This window comes from Dermacentor andersoni, chromosome 8 (assembly GCF_023375885.2).
Source record: "Dermacentor andersoni chromosome 8, qqDerAnde1_hic_scaffold, whole genome shotgun sequence".
NCBI classification, from domain to species: domain Eukaryota; kingdom Metazoa; phylum Arthropoda; class Arachnida; order Ixodida; family Ixodidae; genus Dermacentor; species Dermacentor andersoni.
This window is the reverse complement of record NC_092821.1, coordinates 32871969-32896605: the sequence shown is the minus strand read 5'-3', so window position 1 is coordinate 32896605 and position 24637 is coordinate 32871969. Positions and strand designations below refer to the sequence as shown.

The 24637-nt window shown below is 45.9% G+C and overlaps 1 protein-coding gene across 4 annotated transcripts in view; it reads right to left on the bottom strand.

The window, feature by feature from the left end:
• The window catches only part of LOC129380134 (uncharacterized), a 48660-nt gene that overhangs the window by 17037 nt on the left and 6986 nt on the right, over positions 1–24637 (bottom strand). For 3 of the 4 annotated variants that reach the window (XM_072289612.1, XM_072289611.1, XM_072289613.1), the window contains one exon: positions 14951–15157. In XM_072289612.1, the coding sequence (XP_072145713.1) occupies positions 14951–15143 (193 nt within the window). In that variant the 5' untranslated portion in view covers positions 15144–15157. Of the gene's footprint in view, positions 1–14950; positions 15158–24637 lie in introns of those variants that run through there. The other variant, XM_050174396.3, reaches the window with a different exon arrangement.

The window sequence follows — 24637 nt, the reverse complement described above, 5'->3', positions numbered from 1 at the left end:
GTGTACTCTTACTATTGTAAAGCATAGTGTTACGGATGTCAAATGATAATTCGAATGGCGATTCAAGATTAATAATTAAGAGATGATAACAATTGGTCACTAGTTATCCCGAATCACTTTGTTTGGTACGACCTCAGTAGCCATCATCCATTCATTTTGCCACAGGTATGAGTATGTTCCTTTAAATACTTTCTGCTGTTTCAGATTGCAGATGTGGTCGAAACAGGGGTTCTCACTAGTGATTATGTTCACTTCAACTTTCTCGACTATTCACGAATCACAGCTTCATGGACATAAAGTGAAAGGCCTCTTAAAGGGTGATTCAATTATGACAATTATGAACTGAGTAGTTTGAGCCAGTAGTAAATATTAATATCCTTCTTACCATGATAGCATTTACTTGTACACGGTGCTGTTGAGCAGAATAACGTGTCAACATACCAGCGGTTAGTCGAAGAAAATAAAGAATATCAGTGAGCCAGTAGCGACAAGTATTGCTTTCGCACAGTTCTGTGTTGTCAGCATTTACAATGCTTCAGCGTAAGGATCTCACATGAACAGACATTAACACGGTTATTAAATTAGGTTGTGTGGGATCTCATATGCTTGAGTCCCTAGAGATCACAAGCGAACACAGCGTTGATGGTGCTTTGCAATGCAGATGGCAGCTCTGATGCATACAGGACGATTTCTCAAGTCTCGTATATTCAGATAACGGTGGTTGATTTGACAATTTGGTATTATAAATTTCTTGAAAGGGCGTATGGTGTGAAGCAGTAAAAAGTTGACAACAAAGGACAAAATGCCCAACAGATCTGTAAGGAATGAAGCAACCATGTGTCCATCAGATACGATTGCTCGGTGCCACTGCTTTAATGGAACCCCGTTTTCCCTGCCTTTGCACAGTTATGTCGCACTTCTTTTTCTGTTCACAAAACACTGCCACACATGAGGAAAGGGACAAGTTGGTCGATGATGACAGTGCTCCTTTTACTTGATGTTCTTCAGTTTACTGTGGATAAGGAAGTCATTGGCATTGTCCAGATTTTCTTGGTAGCTTCTTTAGGCACACCGTCCTTACAAAGTTCTTCAGCTGGTGGCAGTCTAATTGGTGAAAGTCATACCTGCTCTCTTTGTCACTTTCCGAATCTGCAACAGGCTGAAACGGAAGCCCAGGAACCACCCAACAGAGCGCGAACTACTGCCGCAGTCGTCAGAGTGGTTTGTTTCCATTCCTTCTTGGACCAGTTCATCAACAGCAGGTAGTCCATGTCATTCTTGTTCTCAACCTAGGCACCAGGAAGACGTCCGCAGGAACACGGGCGCAGCAATCTGTTGTACATCGTGATGGTGCCACAGCACTTTCAATCGAATTCGACTTCAGTCGTCTAACATGGAGTTGTTGGGCACCTGTGGCAGTGGCAGGCTTTGTGGTGTAGTTGGTGGCAAATAGCTCTGCCGGTAAATGAAAGTGAACCTTTTGGTCAAAGAAATTGGTGCAGTCACATACAACCGGGGCACGGTTGTGAGGTCCTCAACAGAGTAGTAGTGCTCGCATGGGTCTGTTCTAAACTAGAGCGGGTGCTTGTAGCGGTCTTTTCCAATGGTAACGTAGACATTCATGTGACTGTTGTTGCGGCCGCTTGTGTCATACATCTTTGTACAGAGTTTTAGGCAGCCTCGATTCTTGTCATTGATATGTTGTATTCATGCTTGTGGTTACGAACAGTGCTTCGCCGGTGGTGTTCGTTCTCCTCGCTGCAGTGGCAATGGTGGGAGGAGCAAGAGCGGTAGCAATTTTGTCATTTGTATTTCCGATGCTCGCAGGATAGGTTCCAAATCTGTGGCACCGTGTGCACAATGCAGCGCGAGTGAGCAGATGTATACAAATCGTCGACCAACCTGAGTTGTACCATTCGGCTAGTCGCCAGCATCTGTTCCCTGCCCAACTGATTTGGCCTCACTAACTGTTAAATAATGTGGGCTGTCAAGCAATTGGCACCTTATGCTGGCTCTCTGTTCTAGCTGTGATCTTAGGGTTTGAGTTGGTGATCACCTTCTCTTTGTTCAGGATGAACTGACGCTGTATCCTCACCTCGGTCTTGAGCTTCGGTGGTACGCACGGTGTCAGCGGTCTGGCATTTGTGCTGACATTCGGCTGCTTACCAGTGTACAGACTGGATGCACTGCATGCTGTGCTCGAAGGACTGGCGGCAGTAGGTAGTGATTCAATGCCGGCTCGGTAATAAAGACCAAAAATAACCTGTCTGACAGCACAAGATTTTTTTCATGGTAATCAAGCACCTTGGTGAACTCTGCTTTCTTTTCGTCATCGTTGGTCATGAGCTCTTCAATTTTGGTGTCAATTTCAGTGAGGCAACGGTCCTAGTCATCGAGTTCAATAAGGACTACTTTCAAGATGGTAGGCATCGTTTTGGTTTCTTGCAAGGCTGCGGCTGCGGCAGCGATGACATAGGTAGCGGTGCTTCGAATTATGTCAAACTGACGCCGCAGTCGGTCCATGGTCAGTTGTGCAGACAGCAGTCTCTTTCCCGGGTTTCACGGCACCATAATGAAGAAACAAAGTAACTGCACGTCTGTCGGTTATGGTTTGTCGGTGCGACTGCTTTAATGGAACCCCGTTTCCCCTGGCTCGTGTGCGTGGTTATGTCGCACTTCTCCTTCAGTTCAGAAGAAGGGCTGGGATGGACACGAGTGCTCAAGATGGAATTACTAGGAACGGCTATAAAATAAGAAAAAAATATCACCCCTCTTGAGAAACAAGCACAGCGGTGTGTGCTACTATCTGTCTTTTGTTTTCCGTCACATAAAAATAACGCACTATGAATGTACTGTGAATCATAAATGCTAAGAACATTTGTATTTCTTTCGTGTTGAAATGTTTTTGCGTAAATTCCTTTCAGGGAGAGCTTAATACATTTACTAACATTCGTTGCATGGTCCAAAGGTCAATCTTGTGTTAATCCATATTAGTACTGCGTTAATCGTTCGTTAATGTTACTAGGAAATTTCAAGGCTTCGGGCTACCTGACAGCAAGAACTCCGCATTCTGCTGTTTCCCTCTTCAAACATAACGCTTCACATTTACACTACATAAAATACATAAAACCCAAAAGCAAGGGAACCTACGTAGATTGACCCGTGTAGCCAATAAGGAAGTGCTTCACTGTCAGAAGCAAAATGTGGCAATCGTCAGCATCCCTACCCGCATACAACAGCAAAGCAGCTGAGAAGCAATTAAATGAAGTGTGGCGTGTATCCTCCAGCAAGAATACATAGCCAATACTGTGGTTGTTCTCTACATGAGCAACAAGAATGTCCAGGACGTCACGTGAGGGACTATAATTTCAAATGGAAATGATGCTTCGACATTCTGTGTCAAAAGAAATGTAAATTCAATACCGCAGAACAGCACTCTGATTCATCAATGCAGCAAGCACAAAGTTTGTTCGACTTCTTGTAAATCGCAGGAAGTCATCATCAGAGTAGCCATCACTGATGTCCATAAAGTGCTTCCACGCGTTCCAAAGTGATTGCAGAAGCCAGACAATGTCTTCAACTGACAATGCAACACGTACATTCAGCTCATGGGCATATTCCAGGAAACTCTCGAGTGGGAAGACAAGTCTAAAGTCTAGTCTGTCTAGGCTCTGCCATTATATCAGCCTGTTTTGTTCACCTCCTTGCCATCACAATGCTTGGAAATACTTGGTGCAATTTGTAACATGCTTATCATACTCAAATACTATTTGCTATAGCACTACCGTCCATTTTGCTAAGTTATTTTTTTAAATGCAAAGCTAAACAAGCGTTTACTGTAGTTACTCTCGTTAAACCCCTTTTGTATATCAAAACAGAAAATTTTTCTCTACTGCTTCTTTCTCATATAGTTAAGTTCTCAATAGATATTTTGATGGGGGCAAAATGCACAAATGCTGTCTCTCGTGCATTGGGGCCATGTTAAGGATCCCCTGGTGGCCAAAATTATTCTCAAGTCCCCCACTACGATGTGCCTCATAATCAAATCGTGGCTCTGACACACAAAACTCCAGAATACAATTCAATAGAAAAGATGCCTGGCTGTTTTGCACAGGAAGTATTTTGTCAACTAACATTTGAATATATGTAAGCATAAAGTTTGTTTTTATAACGCAGTTCAAACACAACGTTTAGGGTATAGCACATGGGCCTGAGCATTGCTTCTTTGTAGCACGCTTCAGCAAGCATGCTCAGTGTGACTCGGCCTTCTTAGGCATACTTGCGTTTTATAATGCCACTTGATGGGCAGTGGAAGTAGTGGCCATGCAGACTAAGGTTAGCCCATTTGTTTTGATTCATGTGCCAGTCAATTTAGGTGCCATACAAATTATTGCAGCAAACAAGAGTACTGAGTGCCGTTCAATTTATCCAAACAAGCCGTCAATCCTCAAGCCAGTCAACTTATTTAAAGTGCCAGTAATTTTTCCAAATGCGATATACTTCCAAAGCAATCGAAATTCAATGCAATCAAATTTCTGAAAAGAAGCCGAGGAGAAGGTTTTAGTAGGTAACTTTATGAATTTCTAAGCCTTTTTTTCCAAGAGCAGTACAAGAGGCATCAATTGACTGGAATAAATAAATCTAAACAAAAAAGTTAACCTAGCAGAAGCAGCACTTCATCAATCGGCTTGCAGCAGATTGGTGGGAAAAGAGCTAATTCGTCTTTTTGGTCTTACAGCCTTCATATAGTACTATGGTTAGTACGTTAAAAGTGCTTTCAGACTCTTATGAAGCAATTGATGATCCGCGCTGCAACAGCTATGCCTTAGAACACAAATGCTTACCATAAAAGCTATCAGTTGATCTGTGAGAGACCAACCTTTATAATATCAACACTCTGTTAGCTCTTTGTTAGAAGACTATCCACTTTCTTTTGCATGCACCACTGAGCAGTTTTCACGTATCATGGCACTTTAGGGCAGATTGCATAAAAGTGTAGTTTTGCCTGGCATAGGCAGCGCACTCTACTCGCAAAATGTGCAGCATTAACTCTTCCGCAGCCTCTACCAACAGTGCACGGTCATGCTGTTTCTTGGGAGATGCCTGGTGGTGTTGTGAAAAGGTCATTTCAACATCTCACTAGAACTTCTTTCACTAGCCTTGAACTTCGAAAAAGCTTCTTCAATTGGACTGAAGAATGGGCTGTACAGCAGCAGCCGCTTTACTGAGTGCTCAGTAGTGCCGAGGACAACTTCCTCAGCACAGCAGTGGGCCTCAGCGCCAGGTTCTTGATGACGAACCTTCTTGGACACATTGTCGAGAAATTCGCTGAATACAGTCCAGTGGATCTTTTCCACTAAAGTCCAATGCAGAAGGCTATTTGCAGACAGGCAAGCCAAAACATTTATACTTGTGCCCTTCGTGCTGGTTGCAAGATGAATAGCTGGGGCAGCTCGCCTTGCTATGCCAAATCTTCTTGCACACCACACATTGAAGCTCGTTGAGTCAATGTAGTGTCGCTTGACTGTAGACCCCTTGTTTTGAAGCCATTGAGCAAACTTGCGGCGCTTTTCTTTGAAATCAGGATGGTTACGGTGAACCTGCCTCTGAGTTACTAACTGAACCGTATAACCATAGCCACCAATTTGCTTATTTTGGTGCCGGGAAACTTCACTGTGAAGCACATGCTAATTTGCATAAGCCTAATGGATGGATTCATTTGTATAATTTCATGCAGCATCTCCACCACATCTCGGCCAAACATTTTTGACGAACCACCATGTTTCTTGGCTGTTTTTCAATCTGTCACAGCAATAGAGCGCACCGTCTCTATATATATTCCCAGGATTTGGGCCAGCTGCTTCAACCCACCACCACGTTGGTAGGCATCGATGATGCAGAAATGATCCACAACAGAAAAGTGAGCTTACTTGGTCATCTCTTGATCAAGCATCTTTCTCGGTCGCCCAGATGCTCACAAGTTGCCTTCACCATAGCACCAATTTTCAAAATATTCATTTTATATAAAAGTTCCAGTACGCCACTCACAACAATCACACAATGCCCAACGCTGGTCATCTGCCTGTCATGCAACAGTGTCCCAACAGTGTCATGCAACAGTGCCCCTGACCCATGCAACAGCAGTATTAGTTGTATTAGAGTCTGTATTAGTTGGAATGGTATTCTGTCCTCTTGAATGCCAGTTCAAGAATTTATCTTTTGTACAATAACGCCGAGATACTTTTAAGATGGAAGCTTTCATCATCTTCTTTTTTTATAGAATATATAGAAGTGTCTGAATTACGATGTCCAGAGGATTGCAACAACATCCAACAGAAGAGTGCAACTTCCTTGATCATCTGCTCGCACCTTGCAAGAAATTGCTTGCGCTATCTTGCACCTTTGGCACAATTTGTGCAAACAAATATCAGCTATGCTTCGCTTCTCCTTCTTATGTTCGGTGATCCAGCTTAACGCTTCAACACACATTATGAGGCTGAAGAATCAAAATAACCTTGAACTTTTGCTGTGTGACACCAAAGCGCTCTGACGGTCGGAAGCCTAGCGTATAGATCAGCCTGGCTTCTTGTGAACCCAAAGTATAGAGGGATTTCCTACTTTTACCTAGTACATTGTCAGCAGCATGGTAAAGCATGGAAGCGGAGCTGTAATACATAAAACGGAAAATTCATTGTGCCTATTTGAAGGGGTTCTAGCATCTCCTAGTTATCATAATTGAATCATTGTTTAAAAAAGTTTTCATTTGACATCCATGAAGCTATAACGCATAAAGTACAAGAACACCGAACAGAGCTTATTAGTAGTGACCATTAATGACTCTGTAATATAAATTAGGAATGTTGACTGATTCAAGATCATTAATTGACACTTTCATTTGAGCCATCGACGACGTGCATGAATGATGGCTGCAACTGCCACAGTACACAAAGTGATTTGTCATCACTAGTGACTAAATCTTAGCATCTCCTAGTTATTATATTATAGTTATTGAATCGCCGTTTGAATTACGCTTCATTTGGTATCTATGATGCTATTCTGCATGAAAGTAAAACATCACAGTGAGCGCATCACTAGTGATCACTGATGACTTGCTATTATCAGCTGGCAGTGGTAACAAAAATGTGCTTATTTTATTACAACTGGATTGATACCAATGACTTCATTCACGAGCGAAAGCTGACGCAGTGACAGTAAAATAAGTGAATAATGTTCAACAGTGACTTTTCCTCTCTATTGATTGCTAGAATTGTCAACTGCTATGTCACTCTCAAGACAAAGGAGAAAAAAAACTCCTAAAGCTGTCATTAGTCACATGACAGAAAAGCTACTGGTCTCTCACCTGGCCCTTTTATTTTAAAGGTATTAACCCCAAATATTTTCACAAAGCTTTAGTTCCCTTCAAATCTAAAGGTTCTTGTATTATGTTGTGTTTGGATTAAATTCACTTGCAAGTGGATTATATTGGCTAGTGTTTGGCAATGGTGCTTGTATTGAATTGGCACTCGGATTAAATTGACTAGTGCTTGGATTAAATTGAGCGGGAAAGCCTGTAGAATATGTATTTGTCATTTGGGATAAGAATTGAACATCACAGACCCTTGCACTTAAGAGATTCAAAATCGAGCACTTGGCTTTATTTTATTTTACTATTTCTGATATTCTAGTGTAACATGCATGAAAAAAAAAACTGAATCTTCCAGATTTCATAGCGCCTCAAATGTGCTTGCCTTTTCCTATTACACAAAGTTTATCACTCCAACCTTGTAGTGAAGAAACAACAGATCATATCATCTCTCTGTGTTTCATTGAGATTTGACTAGCATATAAAATTTGCATGCCAGCCACCAAATGAACAGGTGTCATGATCCTTTCTTGCCCTGGTGAAAAAAAAAAAGAAACAAAAGCAAAACTACAAAAATAGTTCCTCTTTTGGGCACTGGATGGTGCTAGCTATCCAGAAGCGCTCCAAGCGCGGCAGGATTCTAAGTTTGAACCAATGGCAATACATTATCGAGAGGCATAGGCACGGACAGAAAAGTGTTAAATAGGTGTTAACAAAAGCATTTTCGGGACCAAAAAGTCCTTGCACGCAAATCAAATTTAAGAGTACAGAGTGCGGTGCTCACACTTTTCGCAGGGCTAAGCAAAGTGGTACTTTCTCCCATGCTAATTAAAGAGGAAGCCATATCATCTCTGCTATTACATATATGGCACTTGACACATACCAGAAAACCTTTCTCTCGATAGAGTTGACATAGTCCATGTTGACTATCTTGTAACACTAGCGTCTGGTGTGATGTAAGTTAGTTACAAGGGTACAAACGTTCGAGGGTACAAAGTCCTGGTCTATGAAAATCAGCAGCAAGGCAAGCTGCAATGCAATTTGTGCGGCGAAATTCTTGCACAAGGCTCCCTTTGATTGGATCAAGCCAGCCCACCAACGGACAAAGCATCCATCCTATCAAGACAAGGACATAGAGTTCTTTATTACTGTAGAAAAAAAATTATTTTGAAAATGTGAAATTTCGAGAAGTCAACCATTTATTGTACATCCCTTCATGATGATTGTCCCAAATTTTTTTTTTTCGGATGATATGAATTTTTGCACCATCCTGAGAGGTTCATATAGAGATTCTACTGTAAATATTTTCACTGCTGAAATGTATTGCAGCTTTGTTACATTTTATTTTTGTATTCGTTTACAATCGCTGACTAGTTTGAGATTGCCACCGAAAAGTCGGGCATTCCGAAAAAACGAGTTAAAAAAAAAAATTTCACTGTATTTACAGAGTGGCTTAAAAGCTCGTCAATATGTTTCAGCGAGGTGCTACGTTGTCATACCCATAGATCAGCTTGCAGATCAACGAAGCTGACATTCTCACTGTAAACAGCTGAAAGCACCTTGCAGGTTTGTGTTAGCTAAGAGTTGGCAGCACGGACACCGGCTCCTCACTGCCAAAGCCTGATTCATCTTATAGCACCTGACAACTATTTTGTTGTGGATAACTTAAGCACAGAACTATAATTCGTCAACGTTGGTGAAGCGCTCCAGCATCATTTCAGTACGCAAATGAACGATGAGGTCAGCAGGTGAATGAGCCTAATCAGGTTCTATAGAGTTGCAATCAATGCATGATGCCAGCATTTCATGTCGGATCGTGAAACCCATGTGGCTCTGGATTGTGTTCTCGGCCACGGTCTCCATGCGTCTGAAAGCATACTGACTGCTGAGATCAAGTCAACATTGTAGCTCTTGCTACTGTCCATGCATAGCGCTATGCAACTAGGCATGCGTGGCCGATAGAGCTGCTTGAAGTCCGGACAATCCTTTGGTCCATCAGCTGTAGGAGTGATGTTGTGTTTGGCGGCTAGAATTCCACTTGCATATTTCTGACGTCTTTAACATGGCCCCGAGCAATGCAGTTGCCCATTATCATTAGAACTTTGGGTCCTTGACACTCCAACATCCTTCCGAGCTTCTGAGTGCATTCTTTGAAAGGAAGTTGCTTATCCACACCTTCTTGTTGGCTTCGTACAGCACTTGAACATCCGCTCTCCCTCAAGCATCTCAGATTTTTCTATTTACTTATAAGCATTGGAAGCTTTTCAGTTCCCAGGATGTTGCAACCGACAAGGATGGTCAGCTGTTCCTTGCAGTGCTTGCCACCGTGGCAAGGGTCCCCAGTGAATGCAAGAGTTTGTTATAAAACAGCTTGTAAACTTATAATACGGCCGGTTTTGTCACAGTTATCGTATTTACTTGAATCTAACATGCACTTTCTTCCAATAAAATGGATCCGAAAATTGCGTACGCATTAGAATAGAGTAAGACTCTAAACCTGCATTACCATATTGCCATCGGCATTACAAGGTGGCCACCTCGTATGCCCTTCAAGCCTAGCTGCCGTAGCTTCCTTCATGTGCTGTAGTACATGTGCTTGGGTTAGTCCACCACCTGTCTTGCCGTTTGCTGCATTTGCTCTATCAGCATGGAAGTGCAGACTGCGAAGACACGCCAAGTTCAACACGATGCCTCAGTTAAAAGGAAAGTGATCATGTGTGCGAAGACGAATGGAAATCGGGCCGCATCAAGGGTGCTTGGAGTTACGAAAACTTGCATGCAGGACAGGCACAAACAGGAGAGGCGTTCTACTCCGGTGGCAGCTGCGTATGGCATGGTCATGCGGCCCCTATATTGAAAGCGATATGCGATGAAGGCAGAGCTTACACGTCTAGGTGCCCCACACTGTGTTCTCGCCGCTTAGTTCGTGTTAAAGCAAGAGGTCACACAGAGGTCAATTCGCTTGCTCCTGCTACTGCACTTCCTCCCTCCAGTGTTTTGATAGAGTTTCCACAGTCACTGTGTGAGACGTGTTCATATTTGCTTGTGCGCATGTGGCATCATGCTTGTTAATTTAGTTAGTAAGTGAATGGTAAAAAGTTCAAATGGCCGATAAAACTACTATCCTTACTTTATGTATAGCTGTCTAATCATTTGCTATCACAATCTATGTCGCCCTTTGAGCAAAACTGTGATTTTTTTTTATTTATCGTAACCTTAGTGCATTGTGAGTAAACCTTTGTTTTTCCAAATGAGAGAAAGTTGTATTTCTACGTGAAACCGTGAGGTGTGCGGTACTGTCAAGAATTTCCTTTTTTTAGGTCATGGCAAATGGGTGCACATTACAATCGAGGGCAGTTTTCTTTCTCCCTTTCTTTCTTTTAGGTCATGAAACATGGCTGCGTGCCATGCTCGAGGGCATGTTAGAATTGAGTAAATACAGTAAATGTGCCTTCCAAGACCAATGACAATAACCTACTACAACGATAACTTTCAATAGCAGACTCGTCCACCAGTGGCACTTTCACCACACATCTTGTTAAAGCCCAAGTTTTTTCTCATCTTAAAAGGCCCCTCGCCAGGCCACAGAGCAAATTTCGGTTATAGGCTGGAAGTTGTTACTTGCACTCTAGGGAGTGTTCTGGCACAAGAATTTTTCAAATTGGTCCATTAATAACTGAGGCCGAAGCATTTCAGTGCCGCAAACCCATGATTTCAGGAGGCGAGGGCCACTGCCAAGAGACACTCTCTCTGCTTGCCCCTTCTAGCCTCCCCAAGCTAAATTCCTTCCCTGCGTTCTCCCATACTGGAGCTCGCGCATCGCGTGACGCATACATCACAGGCCCCGCCTTCACTTTTTTTTCCCTCTCTTTTTTGCTGCGCACCATACTTCCACTGACGGCATCGTGCGAGCTGTTGCGTTTGTCTCGTTTCACGCAGCACATAATTTTATGCGCTGTGCACGAGAACACCTGACTAGCGGTATAAGTCGGCGCTAAGCAAACACTAAGGCAGGCACAAGCGGCTCAGAAGTTTGGACGCTGGAATGCAGGATAAAATTACATACTTTCGTTGTCTGTGTGTGCAACTGCACGACGTGGAAACAAGCAGACGAAATGTAAGTACATCTCTCTTGCTGCTGTGCGAGTAAAACAAAAATGCAGACATTCGGTTTGTGCGTTTCATTATTTCTCTAAACTATCATTCGTCTACTGAAGCAACAATTACACAAATGTCAGATATTGTCTTGAATAATTCTCGAAGTCACGTGTCACTACGAGCAACGTCACAGCAGTGAAATGTACATGGGCGCACCTGTGCGATATACAGTCGACCGATTTTTCGGACCCTCTAGGGAACGTAAAAACGTCCGAAAATTCAGGCAGTCCGAAAAAATGAATGCATGCAAAACAACGCACCCTTTTTCTTTTTTTCTCAGATCTAAAGGTAAAGGGCGAAGTAACAGGCTTCCGAAACCCTGCCACAGCATCAGTGAAGTGGCTATAAAAAGGCGTTCAAAAACTCTGTATGCAGCCGACTGCCGGTTTATTATGTACATGTGCATCGTCAGGCAGCCGGTGTTATTGCTGCAGTGGCTTGAAGAACTTGTTGATTGTTGTTTTGACGGCGTTCTGGTTCATGCGATCATATTCGCCTCGATCTGAGCAAGGGTCATGTCAGCACTGTACACCGATGAAAGAGTCAACAGTGCTCGCGTCAACTCGGCGCAGGCATTGGCTCCTCATTTTCAACATCGGAGTCTTCTGAATCCCCCACAACCTGACGGACTATTTCCTCGTCAGTCAGTTCTGCGCGGAAGTCGAGCTCGTTGTCAGCGTCAATAAACTGTTCAAAAGTTATTACCGTGGGTATGGAAACCCCAGAAGAGCGGAGGTCGTTGTCGTTGATCACGTCGTCCGACGGTACTGCTTTCCGCGCTTCGATGCCATCGGCGAGGACGACGAAGACGGAGTGGGCGCCATCAAAGGCAAGCGAAATCCTCAAGTTGCGAACAGTGGAGTTCGCTGACGAGCGTCGAAGCACCTAGGCCTAGCGTCGCAGAGCACACTTGACACAACAGCACAACCACACACCACGCTAGCCAAAACGTCGCCTGCGCAAACAAACAAACAAAATGGCGCCGCTCCGGAAACTCCGCCGGAGGCGGAAGTGCGGCGATGAACATAGCCAGCGTGGCCAGACCAAATCGGTGTGTGATGGCTAGATACGGCTAGTTGTGGTTCAAAGCGGTGATATGCTTCGGCTGCGAGTGGATTTCCTTCGCAAGGGCGCAGCGCGAGGAGCGAAAAGACCTCCCGTCCGTCAAAAAGTCCGGAAAATTGGACGGCGGGGGGTTCGAACGTCCGAAACTTCAGATGTCCTTATACATTGATTCTATGGGGCTCGTGGCGATGCCGCGAAGGCGTCCGAAATATCGGGCATGTCCGAAAATTTGGGCGTCCGAAAGTTCAGTCGTTGACTGTATACATAGACTCTCCGGCTGGGAGCATGGCACCCACGAGAAAAGGTCAAACAGCGTTCCATTTGAAATTTAGTTCTTTCCGTGGTGCATAGTATTGTAATACCTAGCAGACACGATCTTTAATGCGCAATGTATGCACGGCGCTTGTCAGGTCGAAATGGCCACACCTGGTGAGGGGCCCTTTCACATTTCGGACCCAGCCATCACTCAGTTGAAAACCCTTAATGTACATCTGAAGCACCGCAGTTTCTGCCTTTTAATTTAAAGCATCACCAGACACCGGCACATGCAAAGCGATCATAGCTTTCAGCCGCATCACAATAGCTTCAAGTTCTGGGTGGGCACTTTGGCTGACATTCTTCTGTCGGGATTCAGAAGATTTCTCGGCAGCTTCCAAAATCTTCACCTAGTTGTTTATGTAGTCTGATATTGTCTGCTTTGAGATTTCTAATTCTTTTCCGACAGCCGATTGTGACAGGTCACTTTACACTTTTCTGATAACGGTGGCATTCTTTTGCACTGTCAATCTGCTACGATTTCCTCGCTTCGAAGCCTTTGTCGACTTGGAGACAGGCGACGAAGGCGGTGTCGGTACCACTGGTAGCAGGTGGCAATGAAACCACAGAAGATTGGTTGTTGAAACTGCTAAGCCTAGCACCGCGGTATGTAGCTGAAGAAAACTACAATGCACACGAGAGGCGGTACAAACAGTACCGCTGACCATATGCGACTGACGTGTGCTGACCACAATGACAGCACAAAGGCTCGTGAAAGAGTGCAGCAAGCAGTGCCTGCTATTGAGACTGTACTGGAAATGGAAGCTCTGAATTGGCAGGCGAGATGTGTGCAATGCTGGTGTGAGACTGCAGAAAAACAAAATGATGGCGATGTTGTTTTCCTTTGCGGTACCTTTTGACTTGCGATTGTGAGAAAAATGTTTAAAAAATCGAACGGGAACTGTTTGAAACATGAAAAACTTTGGTCATGGTTATACATAAATACATGAAGCATGTGACTGTACAATGGCAGAGCCAAAATATTAGGGCAGGCCCTTAAAATCGGGTGTCCAAAAATATTGGTCGGTGATTGTACCATTATTATGCTGTGAAAAAGAACATATTCAAATTTCATCTTGTACCAGTAAACATATTGTAAAACATTTTGCTAATCTTATGCTGCAACCACATGCGCCTGAATTACCAAGGAGAGGTTGGGCCTCGATGAGGTGTCACAATATAACTAACACAACTTTCCTGTGTTTGCCATGTAGTATACTGTGAAACAAAAGAAAGTTTGCTTGTTTCAAGTTGATGAACTGGAGAAAGCATCATCTTTTCATTACTGTAGCAAACACGCCAATTTTGCAAACTTTGTCCAAACAGCGTCTTAATACTGCTAGGGGTGCAAAAATAACATGTCAGGGCTTCACTTTATAACTGCACTTGAAAACAATGTGACAAGATGGGTGGAAGTGCAAAGCAAGATTGTAGCAGTGCGCTGCTTGGTTTCTATGAATAGAAAGTAGAACAGAGCAACTCTCGATTTTCACAATAGGTTTTATTGTGTAATCGCTACCCTGTTGACAGTGAACTTGAAGACATTCTGGTGGAATTCTTTTGTGAGCACAGTTCCCATATGGTTTTCACCTTCCTCAATGAATGAGCATATTTATAAAACAAGGTATGTTCTATAGTTGACTGCATTACAGAATTTTGTTTCAATTTTATTCACTTCAAACCCAAGGGTCAACTTACATTCTGCATTGATCTATATTAATGTTCTTACACTAATACACCAATCTAGCTATAACTAAGAGATTCACTGGGTGTAACGTTATTGTAGAGGTATGTAAGGGCCACAACAAAGCCAGGACAAGAGAGCTCTGGATAAAGCTCTGCCATCTAAGGTGCTTCATGTGCTCAGTAGAGCATTATTTTTGCATTTTGCCCCAATCTGTATGCAGACAAGAATCATAAACCTTCTAATTTGTCCTCGGCATCAACGTCGTACACACTTTAGCAAGTCGTACCAAGCTAGGCCAACTTAGCCATTTACAATACTCCCACACGTAAGCGAATTTAAGAGAAGTGCTGGTCACTGCCCACCTGAGGTGGAGCTTAACTGATCCACAGCCTCTGTAGTCTGCACGCTCCTAGACTCGCTCCCTGCTTTCAACGAGCACCCAACAGACTTGTCAGCCAGAGGCAAGCTGCACTGCATGCCAACCTCGACCTGACCGGCAACATTGGAAGGGCTGTGGCATGCCTTTTTGGCCGCGATGCTTTCAGCTAGGCTCATCGCATTTGTGAAGCCTGCAGAAAATAATTTGGGTGATTGCAGTCTTGTTACAGCACCAAAAACACAACACAAATACAGCAGTAGAATAATTAAAGGGACACTTTACAACGCATAGCCAAGGAACACAAAATAACCCCTTCGGTTCGGTATTCCTAAAGGACTACAAAGGACAATCCACATTGAATACTCAAAAGCAGGGAAACCTCTTTTTCATGGTAGGCTTACGACAGTAGAACGTATTGACACTTCATCTGATACATTGTAAAGGTACTGGTGGAGTACAACTAACGAAAAGTGGTTGTAGAATCCCGAGGTCACCACCATCAGCCTATTTAATGTAGACTATAGGATCTCCAATCACCCCATGTCTCATGCCAGCTGATACCATCCTGTGCTTGCAAGTTTTCTATTTTCTCGCACTACGTGTCTGCTGTCTACAATTGCATGTCAGTTCGACTGGTACCGATTCCGTCACCCAGATAGGCCGTCGGTTACCTGCCCTACACATTACATTGCTTGCCCAAAGTTATTTTCTAGCGTGTTCCAGCGCGCAATTCACTTGTGTCTGCCTCAGTGTTCATATAGCACTGACCAATGCCTCTTCTAAAAAAACTGGGATGTAGCTTGCTTTGCCATTATGGGTATGCCGCCATGCATTGCGAGTGGGCACCGCATGGTGGCACTCACGACTGTACCGCTGGAGCTGGAGTGACGCTGTCGGCAATATTGTGTCATTGCATTGGTGCATCTGGCTACACGTTGAGCAGGCAGTTGTTTGCATGCTCATGACAAGCACTGGAGGCGCAACGTAAAGTGGGCACCTGCTTCATCCCAAAACTTTTCTTTGAAGCAATTAGAAGTATTCTAATGTGAAAGAAATGACACACTTTCATTTTTGCATGTTATTAGGACATGACAGTAGGTTTATGGTTTGCATTGATGTAATTTGTTCCTAGCTTTATTTATAAGTGTTATCACCATTATAAGCGTTATCACCGTAGGGTCTAGGCGACACAATAGAAGCAGAAGCATGTGAAATCAACCCTTTTGTGCTCGCAGTGGTGGCTTTGTGGCTATAGTATCGCTCAAGGTTGCAGGTTCAATCCCGACTGCAGCAGCCATATTTCAATGGGAGTGAAATGCAAGAACACTTGTGCATTTAGATATAAGTGCATTCTAAAGGGATACTGAAACGATTTTGATTCTTTTTTAGAAATACGCTAGGTCGTTAGAATTGATCTTTCTGATCATTAAGTGACAAAAAGCATGTAATTTATTATAAGGTTTTAAAAATGTACATCGCTACCGATCACAGAACACCAGTCTGGCCCTGAGTTTTCAGCCACCCTTGACCAAATGACGTGAGGTGTCTATATGATGCCAGTAGGGCGAGTTATCTGATTGGCTGCCCCGGGCGCGTCATTGATAATTTTTCAAACTTCATGGTGAACAAATGTTGTTTGTAATAGTTGAAATTTTAATTTGTTTCCATAAAAAAGCAAGCAGCTGAAAGAGAATGCACAAGAACCAACTTATCACCCCACTCAAGCACTTCCAGCCTACAGTAAATGTCTGCTTGTGTTAGAACATGCTCCGTTATGACGCGAGCTGCACGTTTGGCGCTGGTCTCGATCTGCCTTTTTACAAGCAATATGGTTTGCCCTTGCGTTGTGGGCTGCAAATGTAGCCATTGGCAACATGTCAAGCTGCGAAATTGTGTCCCTCTGTGGAGCAAACATGCGAGCAGAGCGGCTACAACGCTGGTTGATAGTATCCGATAGACACCAGCACCTGCGTGTTTGCGGCCATCACTTCCCGCCGAATGGTTACCATATACCACAACAGTGTTTCGCGCGATGTATTCGGGTAAACGCAAGTGCAAGTGAACTAGGCTTGGACATTTTACGGGATGAGTGGAGGGGCCAATGTGAACAGTCTGCACGATGCAGCCACTTGGTGGGACAGCGCTCAAGCACAGAACTACTATACAGTAAAACCTCGTTAAACTGTACCCGCATAAACAGTAGTTTCGTTTTAAAAGTAGTAAAGTCAAATCCACGACTCAGCAGCCATTGAACATAATGTGTTTTGTATCCGCATAAACCGTACCAGCTTATTGCGTACGCATCGGTTAAAACGTAGCGTTTCAACTTTTCGTCGCGCAAACACGGCGGTGCGCCGTCTCCATCGGGCGGCCCGGCAGAACAACAAGCCTCAGAGATCGGAACAACGACCTCCAAGCGCCCTGCGCGTTTGCGCGTGAAGCCACATCAACATAAACATCATTTTGACGCCGTGCCAGAGAGCGTTATGGCGTCGTGCAAGCGAGGACTCACGTCGTTCCGAAGCTCGGATAAAAAAGACGCCGGGTGCTCAGCATAGAAGAAAAATTAGACATCGTCCGTGCTATCGAACGTGACACGAAGTCGGCGCTGGCACGCAACAGGGGTTTGCTGTTGACTACAGTGTGTGGCATTTGGAATGCGAAGTTGCTCGGCAGCGCTGCTGCGACCGCGAAGACATGTCGGCTACGAGGTTCAACTTTTCGCCATCGTTGCCTGTGTTGTTGCCGAAGTGTCGACTAGCGACAGTGATGAGGACGACACGGAAAGCGACAGCACGGGCGATTCAGGCCCGACAGTGGCATAAGCTGCGCGTTACGTCAGCCTCATGAATGCAATCGTCGAGACGAGAACAGGGGCGCGATAACGTAACTTTATTCCAAATGAAAAGTATTCCAAACTTCGGCACCCGGCAATGAAAAAGGCGCCCCCGGGACTTCTGCAGCACTACTGCGCACGTGCATGGAGAATACGTAACGCCAACAAGGAATCTGCCATGCGAGTGTTTGCCGAGAAGAGGGGGCTGCTGAAAATGTGGCACGCAGCTTCAGTAAGTTTGAGGCCGCTGTCGTCGTCGTGCTAGGCCGCCGCGGCATCAAACGAAAATAACACTTTTGTCGTGCGAAGTGGATAAATACTGCATGCTTTTTTCCCATTTCATCACACTCTCTCTGAGTTCCGTTTTCGACAGGTAAGTGGGCGATCTCATGCTATTCGGTTAAACAGTACTACCGTTTAGTATGTACTTTTTCCGAGCTCCGGCCAACTACGGTTTAACGAGGTTTCACTGTAGCAGTAACCAAGTGTATTGTATTTTGCTGCAGGCGTAAATTTTTGGTAGGAACGTAATCGTGAACATGTTCTTCTAAATGTTTAAATTTTTTTACACTTGGTTGCAGCAATATTAGCTCTTTGTTTGGCTGGTTAAGCTCTGCGCCAAGAGGTGGCTGGACCATGCAGACTGACAAGGCCGCTCACGTATGTCTACACTGAAGCTCCTTCATCACAGCAATAGAAATATGGGGAGGAGCTTTACTTTATGCCTACAACCATCCGTCAAAGTGAACAGCTCGCCTGTGGTTACCAGAATGCCGGACACACTCAGCGCTGCTACAGAATGCTCACAACGCACACTGCTTCAATAGCTCGCGCTTAGGATCGACTGCGGAGAAGTTGCAGGAACTTCACGCACTGATTCCAAGACAACCAGAAGTAGACGACATGACATCCCATCATGACGCAGAGCCAGTGAAAGTGGAGCTTAACCCCAATTACTCTGTGAGTTCATAAGAAAACGTATGGCTATGGAGGAGGGTAACTTGTAATTTTCTGTAGCTTTCTTGATATGAGATGCTTCACACATATTGTGGTGCGACTGTTTTACTGTAGCTGTACCCTAGGCATCTACAAAACTTGTTCGAACCATTTCAAAAAAGAACATTTAACTACGTGTCTTTACGTACCAAAACCACAATATGATTGCGAGGCACGCTGTAGTGGGGGACTTTGGAAATTTGGAACACCTGCAGTTCTTTAATGTGCACCTAAATCTAAGAACATGGGTGCTTTCACATTTCAATCCCATCGAAATGTGAAAACACTCGTGGTCTCATCAGATTTAGGTGCACGTTAAAGAACCCATCGAAATGCGGCTGCTGTCACTGGGATTCAATCCAGCGACCTCGTGCTTCGCAGCCCAACACCACAGCCAATAAGCAACCACAGCGGGTCCCAAACTGTTTCAGGGACCCTTCAAAGAACAGGGAGTCAAACCTAATCCATAGTCTGCCACTACGGCATGCCTCATAATCTGATTGTATTTTTTACACATACAACCCTATAATTTAATTTATGTTCAACACATCTGCCACAATGTGATATGCGATGCAAGGAATGATAATGCTCAACCTGCTTGTAGGTTATGAACAATGGTGTACAACTCCTCAAGAAATGAGTTGCTGTAATAACAGAGGTGAGACAAAACTTTATCAAAGATGCGCAATGTTAGCAAGAGTGCAGGCCCTAAGCTCTTGTTGGTAAGATTGCTGGCACCTTGTTCAGCCAATTAGAGTGTGAACTTGAGTGAATAAAAATGTGCGGAGACCATACACGATGATTGTCAATGTAAGCGAATAGCCCAAACGAACGAGCGGGTGAATGAGCAAAAGAACAATCGAATGAAAGAACGAAAAGGAGTGAACGAATGTCTTGTTTGCCAAGTCTGACCACCAGCCATTACAGACCATCAACTAACAGCAAAAACAGTCAAAAGAGCCACGGAAAGATATTCCCTTTAGAAGATTTCATCGCAGCCACACGTCCATGCCAGAATGAAATGCAGCGTACACCACACTGTTACACATAAAGCTCAGAGCAAGTGTCAAAGTAGCAATAATATATGACCATAAGAACAATAGGGCTAACAGTTTCCAATCACAACTCAGACAAACACTGAGACATTTAAGCATACCTGCGGGCCTCCAGAGCTATTTCTGATGTTGAAAAAATTTATGCGGTTGTTTTGGCCTACTGGCATTTCCTGCATTTGAGACCTAATCTACACTAACAGTTTCGTCACTGTTCACAGGCATCACTCATGGCGCAGCAAATGCATTGTACAATCGTGGTCAAAGATACGTGGCCCATGGCTACGGGCACAGGAGCAGCTGCGGGGCCACACCGCGGAGCTGCTATCGCCATCGGATGCCTGCTTTGAGGATGCATCGAATGACAACAAACTTCGCCCTCACACTGGAGTTCCAATCGGTCGGCTGAAGTGAACAGACATGTCGTCGGCGCACTCCGCAACCACGGAGTCTATGCGACCTTCACCGACCGCCCTTGACCGCCCTTGCCCGGGCCACTTTCGCCGGGAGTCATATGGGAAGCGGCTTTCTCGCCGTTTCCCACCGACCGCCTTTTCTTCCTGGGACTTTGTTGCCGCTCCCTGCGCCTCTACAGCTCTGAAGCAGTTCCAATGCGGCTTCCCCTGCCAGGGCCATAGCTGCCTTGGCGTGTTTTCTACACCATGAACCAAGAGCGCCAAGCGACCAGCTCTTCTGAGGCCCATGTTCTAAACAGGCGTGTAAAGGGCCTTCGGCCAATTCACCGCTCTGTTTCGATGGAGCATTTATCTACCGCAACGTCATTTTCCAACGAGCAGAAGACGCAATCGGCGAAACGCCGCCGCGCGTTCCTCGACAACAACAAAAGACGTCCGAGGTGGATATTGCGGGAGTGGCCGCCGATCCCATCGTCGCCAATTTTCCCTCCCAACAACGAGAGGTGGATACTCCGACTGGGAAAGGATGGAGGAAGATGCTGCCCCGAACATTTACGACGACAAAACTGACGACGACACAGGTGGCTTTTGGAAGACAGTCATACATAAGCGACGCATCCGTCAAACGCGCGCTAAGACGCAACCCTCCGAGAACATCTTGGGCATTCCGGATGCCTCCCAGCCTACCGTACGCAAGCGCAGTCGGAATCAGAACCTGCCTCAACTTTCTTTGCACGATGAAAAGATAATTCTGCGGCTTCACGGAGGACTTTGTCCCGATAAGTGGATGCGCCCAGAACTCGCCAGTTCTCTATGGAGTGCAGCCGGCCTGACCACCGAGGATCGTCAGGACATCATATTCCGACTGCGACCTCAGCAGAACTTGGAAATCATCAGCACACCCCAGTCACACGTGGACAACGCATTGTACAAGGTGAGGGAGCTGAACCTTGGTCAGCGGGTCTATCCCATCACGACATGTTTTGCAGCCCCAGACAACTCATGCAAGAGAATTCTTCCTGGCCTTTTGCCCGGTACACCGTCTTCCAAGCTAGTGGATGAGCTTGTGGCTCCTGGAACTCAAATACTTCAAGCACGAATGATGGGTCCAACCAACGTTGCGTTGGTAACATTTGAAGGACTTAAAGTGCCTCGCTACGTGCGTTTCTATGGTGCAGAACTCCGCTGCTACCCCCATCAACCCCACCAACTGGTTTGCAAGATATGTCACAAGCTCGGCCATTGGGCTGATTACTGTCCTACGCCGCACATGGTCATTTGCGTGACGTGCGGGACTGACAACCCCACCCCGTCACATCCGTGCACCCCACACTGCAGATCCTGTGACGGGACCCACCCTACAGCGGATCCAAACTGCCCGCGGCGTGCTAGGCAGACACTGAACAAAGCTTGTGTGCGGAAAGCTCCCGAAAAAGAGCAGCGTGAACTCCAACCCTGCAGCGACCCGACCACTACCACAGATACGGCGGAGACCCGAACGTCGCGCGCCCCAACGAGGGAGTCCAGAAAAGTCCGGTCGGATACCCGTTCGAGATCCCGTTGCAAGTTCCGGACCCGCTCCAAGTCTCGGTCCCGATCCCACGAGGCATCGGTGTGCCTCCCAGAGAAGCGCCCTCCTTCCCCATCTTCCCAACAACCTTACAAGAAGGCCCTGCAGACCAACACCCCAGCCAAGGTGACCCTGGTCCCTTCAGGGGTGCAGCAGACCCCGGAGAAGAAAACAGCAATGGAGGCGCCTCAGGAGGTAGGTCGGGTGGAGGGTCCCCCACAGCTCGCTCCGCCCCGTAAATCTCTCCCTACCCCTTCCCCTATTACCAATTCGTTATCAAATCGCGATCCTCTAATAGAAATAGCCCGCCTACGTCGTGACATGGAGACGTGCTGTTAGTGCCTGCAAAAACAAATGGACGCGCTGGTGGCAGACATGAGCACTAGTAGGCAGGCGGCTCTGGACAGGATAGAACGCCAAATGGAGGCCCTTCAAATAGGGATTACAGAGCAAGTGAAATCATGTATAGAGTGCACTTTCGCACGCATGCAAGTTCCTGAGCTTAGCGGTAACAACAAAAGCACGCTTTCCAACCAAGGCTCTTGGCCACAACCTTCAAATGTGGGCACCAGGCGCCCGCATCCCTATGCACGACTGCCTGCTTCCTCTCGCGATGATGATGGCACCGCGTAACGCGGAGCAACTAGTGGTGTGGCAGTGGAATTGTAGGGGATTCCGCCGAAAACGAGGTTCCCTACAGCAGTATATCACCACATCCACGAACCCTCCCGATGTCATCCTCTTACAGGAAGTCAATTGCACCCCTTCTTTATCTGGCTACAGCACGCTCTCGGGTGTCTCTCCTCTTGTGGGAGCCTTAGTTTCGAAACATGTTACATGTCGCATGCATACCACTAACACTGACATTCCTCACCAAATATTGGAAATAATTACGCAAGGTAAACGCAGCGAGTCTGTTTATACTCAATGCATACAGTTCCCCCCGTTCACGAACGCACTGTTTTCAGCACCTACTAACAGAATTTGGTAGGTTTGGACGGGTTTGTGTGGTGGCCGGCGACTTTAACACTCCGCATACTGCATGGGGTTACGTTAAATCGCAGGCTAAAGGGACCCGCTTATGGAATCCCATCTGTAACATGAGATACACACTGCTTACCGACCCAGAGCACCCAACTCGGATGGGCAACAGCTTATCTCGTGACACCTGCCCTGACCTTACCTTCGTGCGCAATACTGGCCCAGTCGTTGCGCACGGGCCTTTAGAGGAGCACTTTGGTAGTGACCACTACATTGTGGCGACTACCTTGTCATTACGGGGTGCGCGCAGGCCCGAGCGAAATGTGCGTATAACGGATTGGACGAAATTCAGGGAACGTCGCCAGGACCCACCTGAGCGCCAAGGGTACGAACGCTGACTTGACTTTCTCGCACAAGATCTAGAGGCCACCACGAGCACACTGCTCACCACAACCGAGACACCAGACATAGACCCGCATTTACTTCATCTTTGGAACGCCCGCAGAGGGTTGACACGACGATGGAAACGACAACGCCTCAACCGCAAACTTAGGAAATGTATAGATCAAATTACATGGGAATCTCAGGAGTATGCAGAGATCCTTACGAGGAATAACTGGCAAGGATTTTGCAATCGTCTCTCAGGCACATTGAGCACAGCAAAAACGTGGTCGATTCTTCGCTCACTCACAGATCCCACCACAACAAAGGGAAAAACATTTCAACAGCTGCACATCCTAACGCACGAGTACAGGGACGATGTCTCGACACTCCTCAGAGAACTAGAGAAGCATTTCATACCCACAGGCCCGCCGCAGCAGTACCCTGACTATCCTTATGTAGGCGAGGCGAACGAATTGCTCGATGCGGACATCACATCTGACGAGGTGCGGGTGGTCCTACAAGACCTACGCCGCAACACGGCACCGGGAGCCGACCACATCCCATACGCCACCCTTCGTGACCTCAGTGACGCGGATATTAACCATCTCACCCATATCTTCAATGATTGCTGGCGCAAAGGCATGCTTCCCCAAGCATGGCGACACGCTGACATCACACTGATCCCCAAATTGGGCAAGCCTGTTAAGGTTGAAAACTTACAACCCATCTCACTAACGTCCTGCATTGGTAAGCTCATGGTGCATGTACTCTTGTGGCGTCTGCAGCCCTTCCTCGAAGAAAAATCACTCTTTTCTAACTCTCAATTCGGATATCGGGCTCATCTGTTTGCCAAAGATGTGCAAAGATGTCAGTAGGAGGTCATAGGACCTCCGTCGTCCGCCTAAACGAGAGCGCTCATCGCCTTAGACCTAAAAGGGGCATTCGATAATGTTGAACATGACCTCATCCTTCGCAATGTTGCACATTCACACTGTGGAATTCGTATGTACAGCTATATTCGCGCATTTCTTCGAGATCGCACAGCCACCGTAGGAATGGGACCGCATCGATCCGGTACGATTCGCCTTGTAGGATGTGGGACACCCCAGGGCTCAGTTCTTTCCCCTACTCTATTCAATATTGCGCTCGCAGGGCTCCCCTGGCTACTTGACCAGATCCCTGATGTCGCCCACGCTACTTATGCGGACGACATTACTATCTGGTCGACACGGGGTTCCGACGGAGCCATGCAGGACCGACTGTAGCAAGCAGTCGATACAGTTTCCGAGTACGCGAGAAAATGCGGCTTAAGATGTGCTCCAGAAAAGTCGAAGCTCATAATCATTCGCCCCGGAGCCGTTCCTCTACTCCCCCTATCACTGTGCACGTAAATGGCACGCCGATACCAAAGGTTAATCTTGCGCGTATCCTCGGC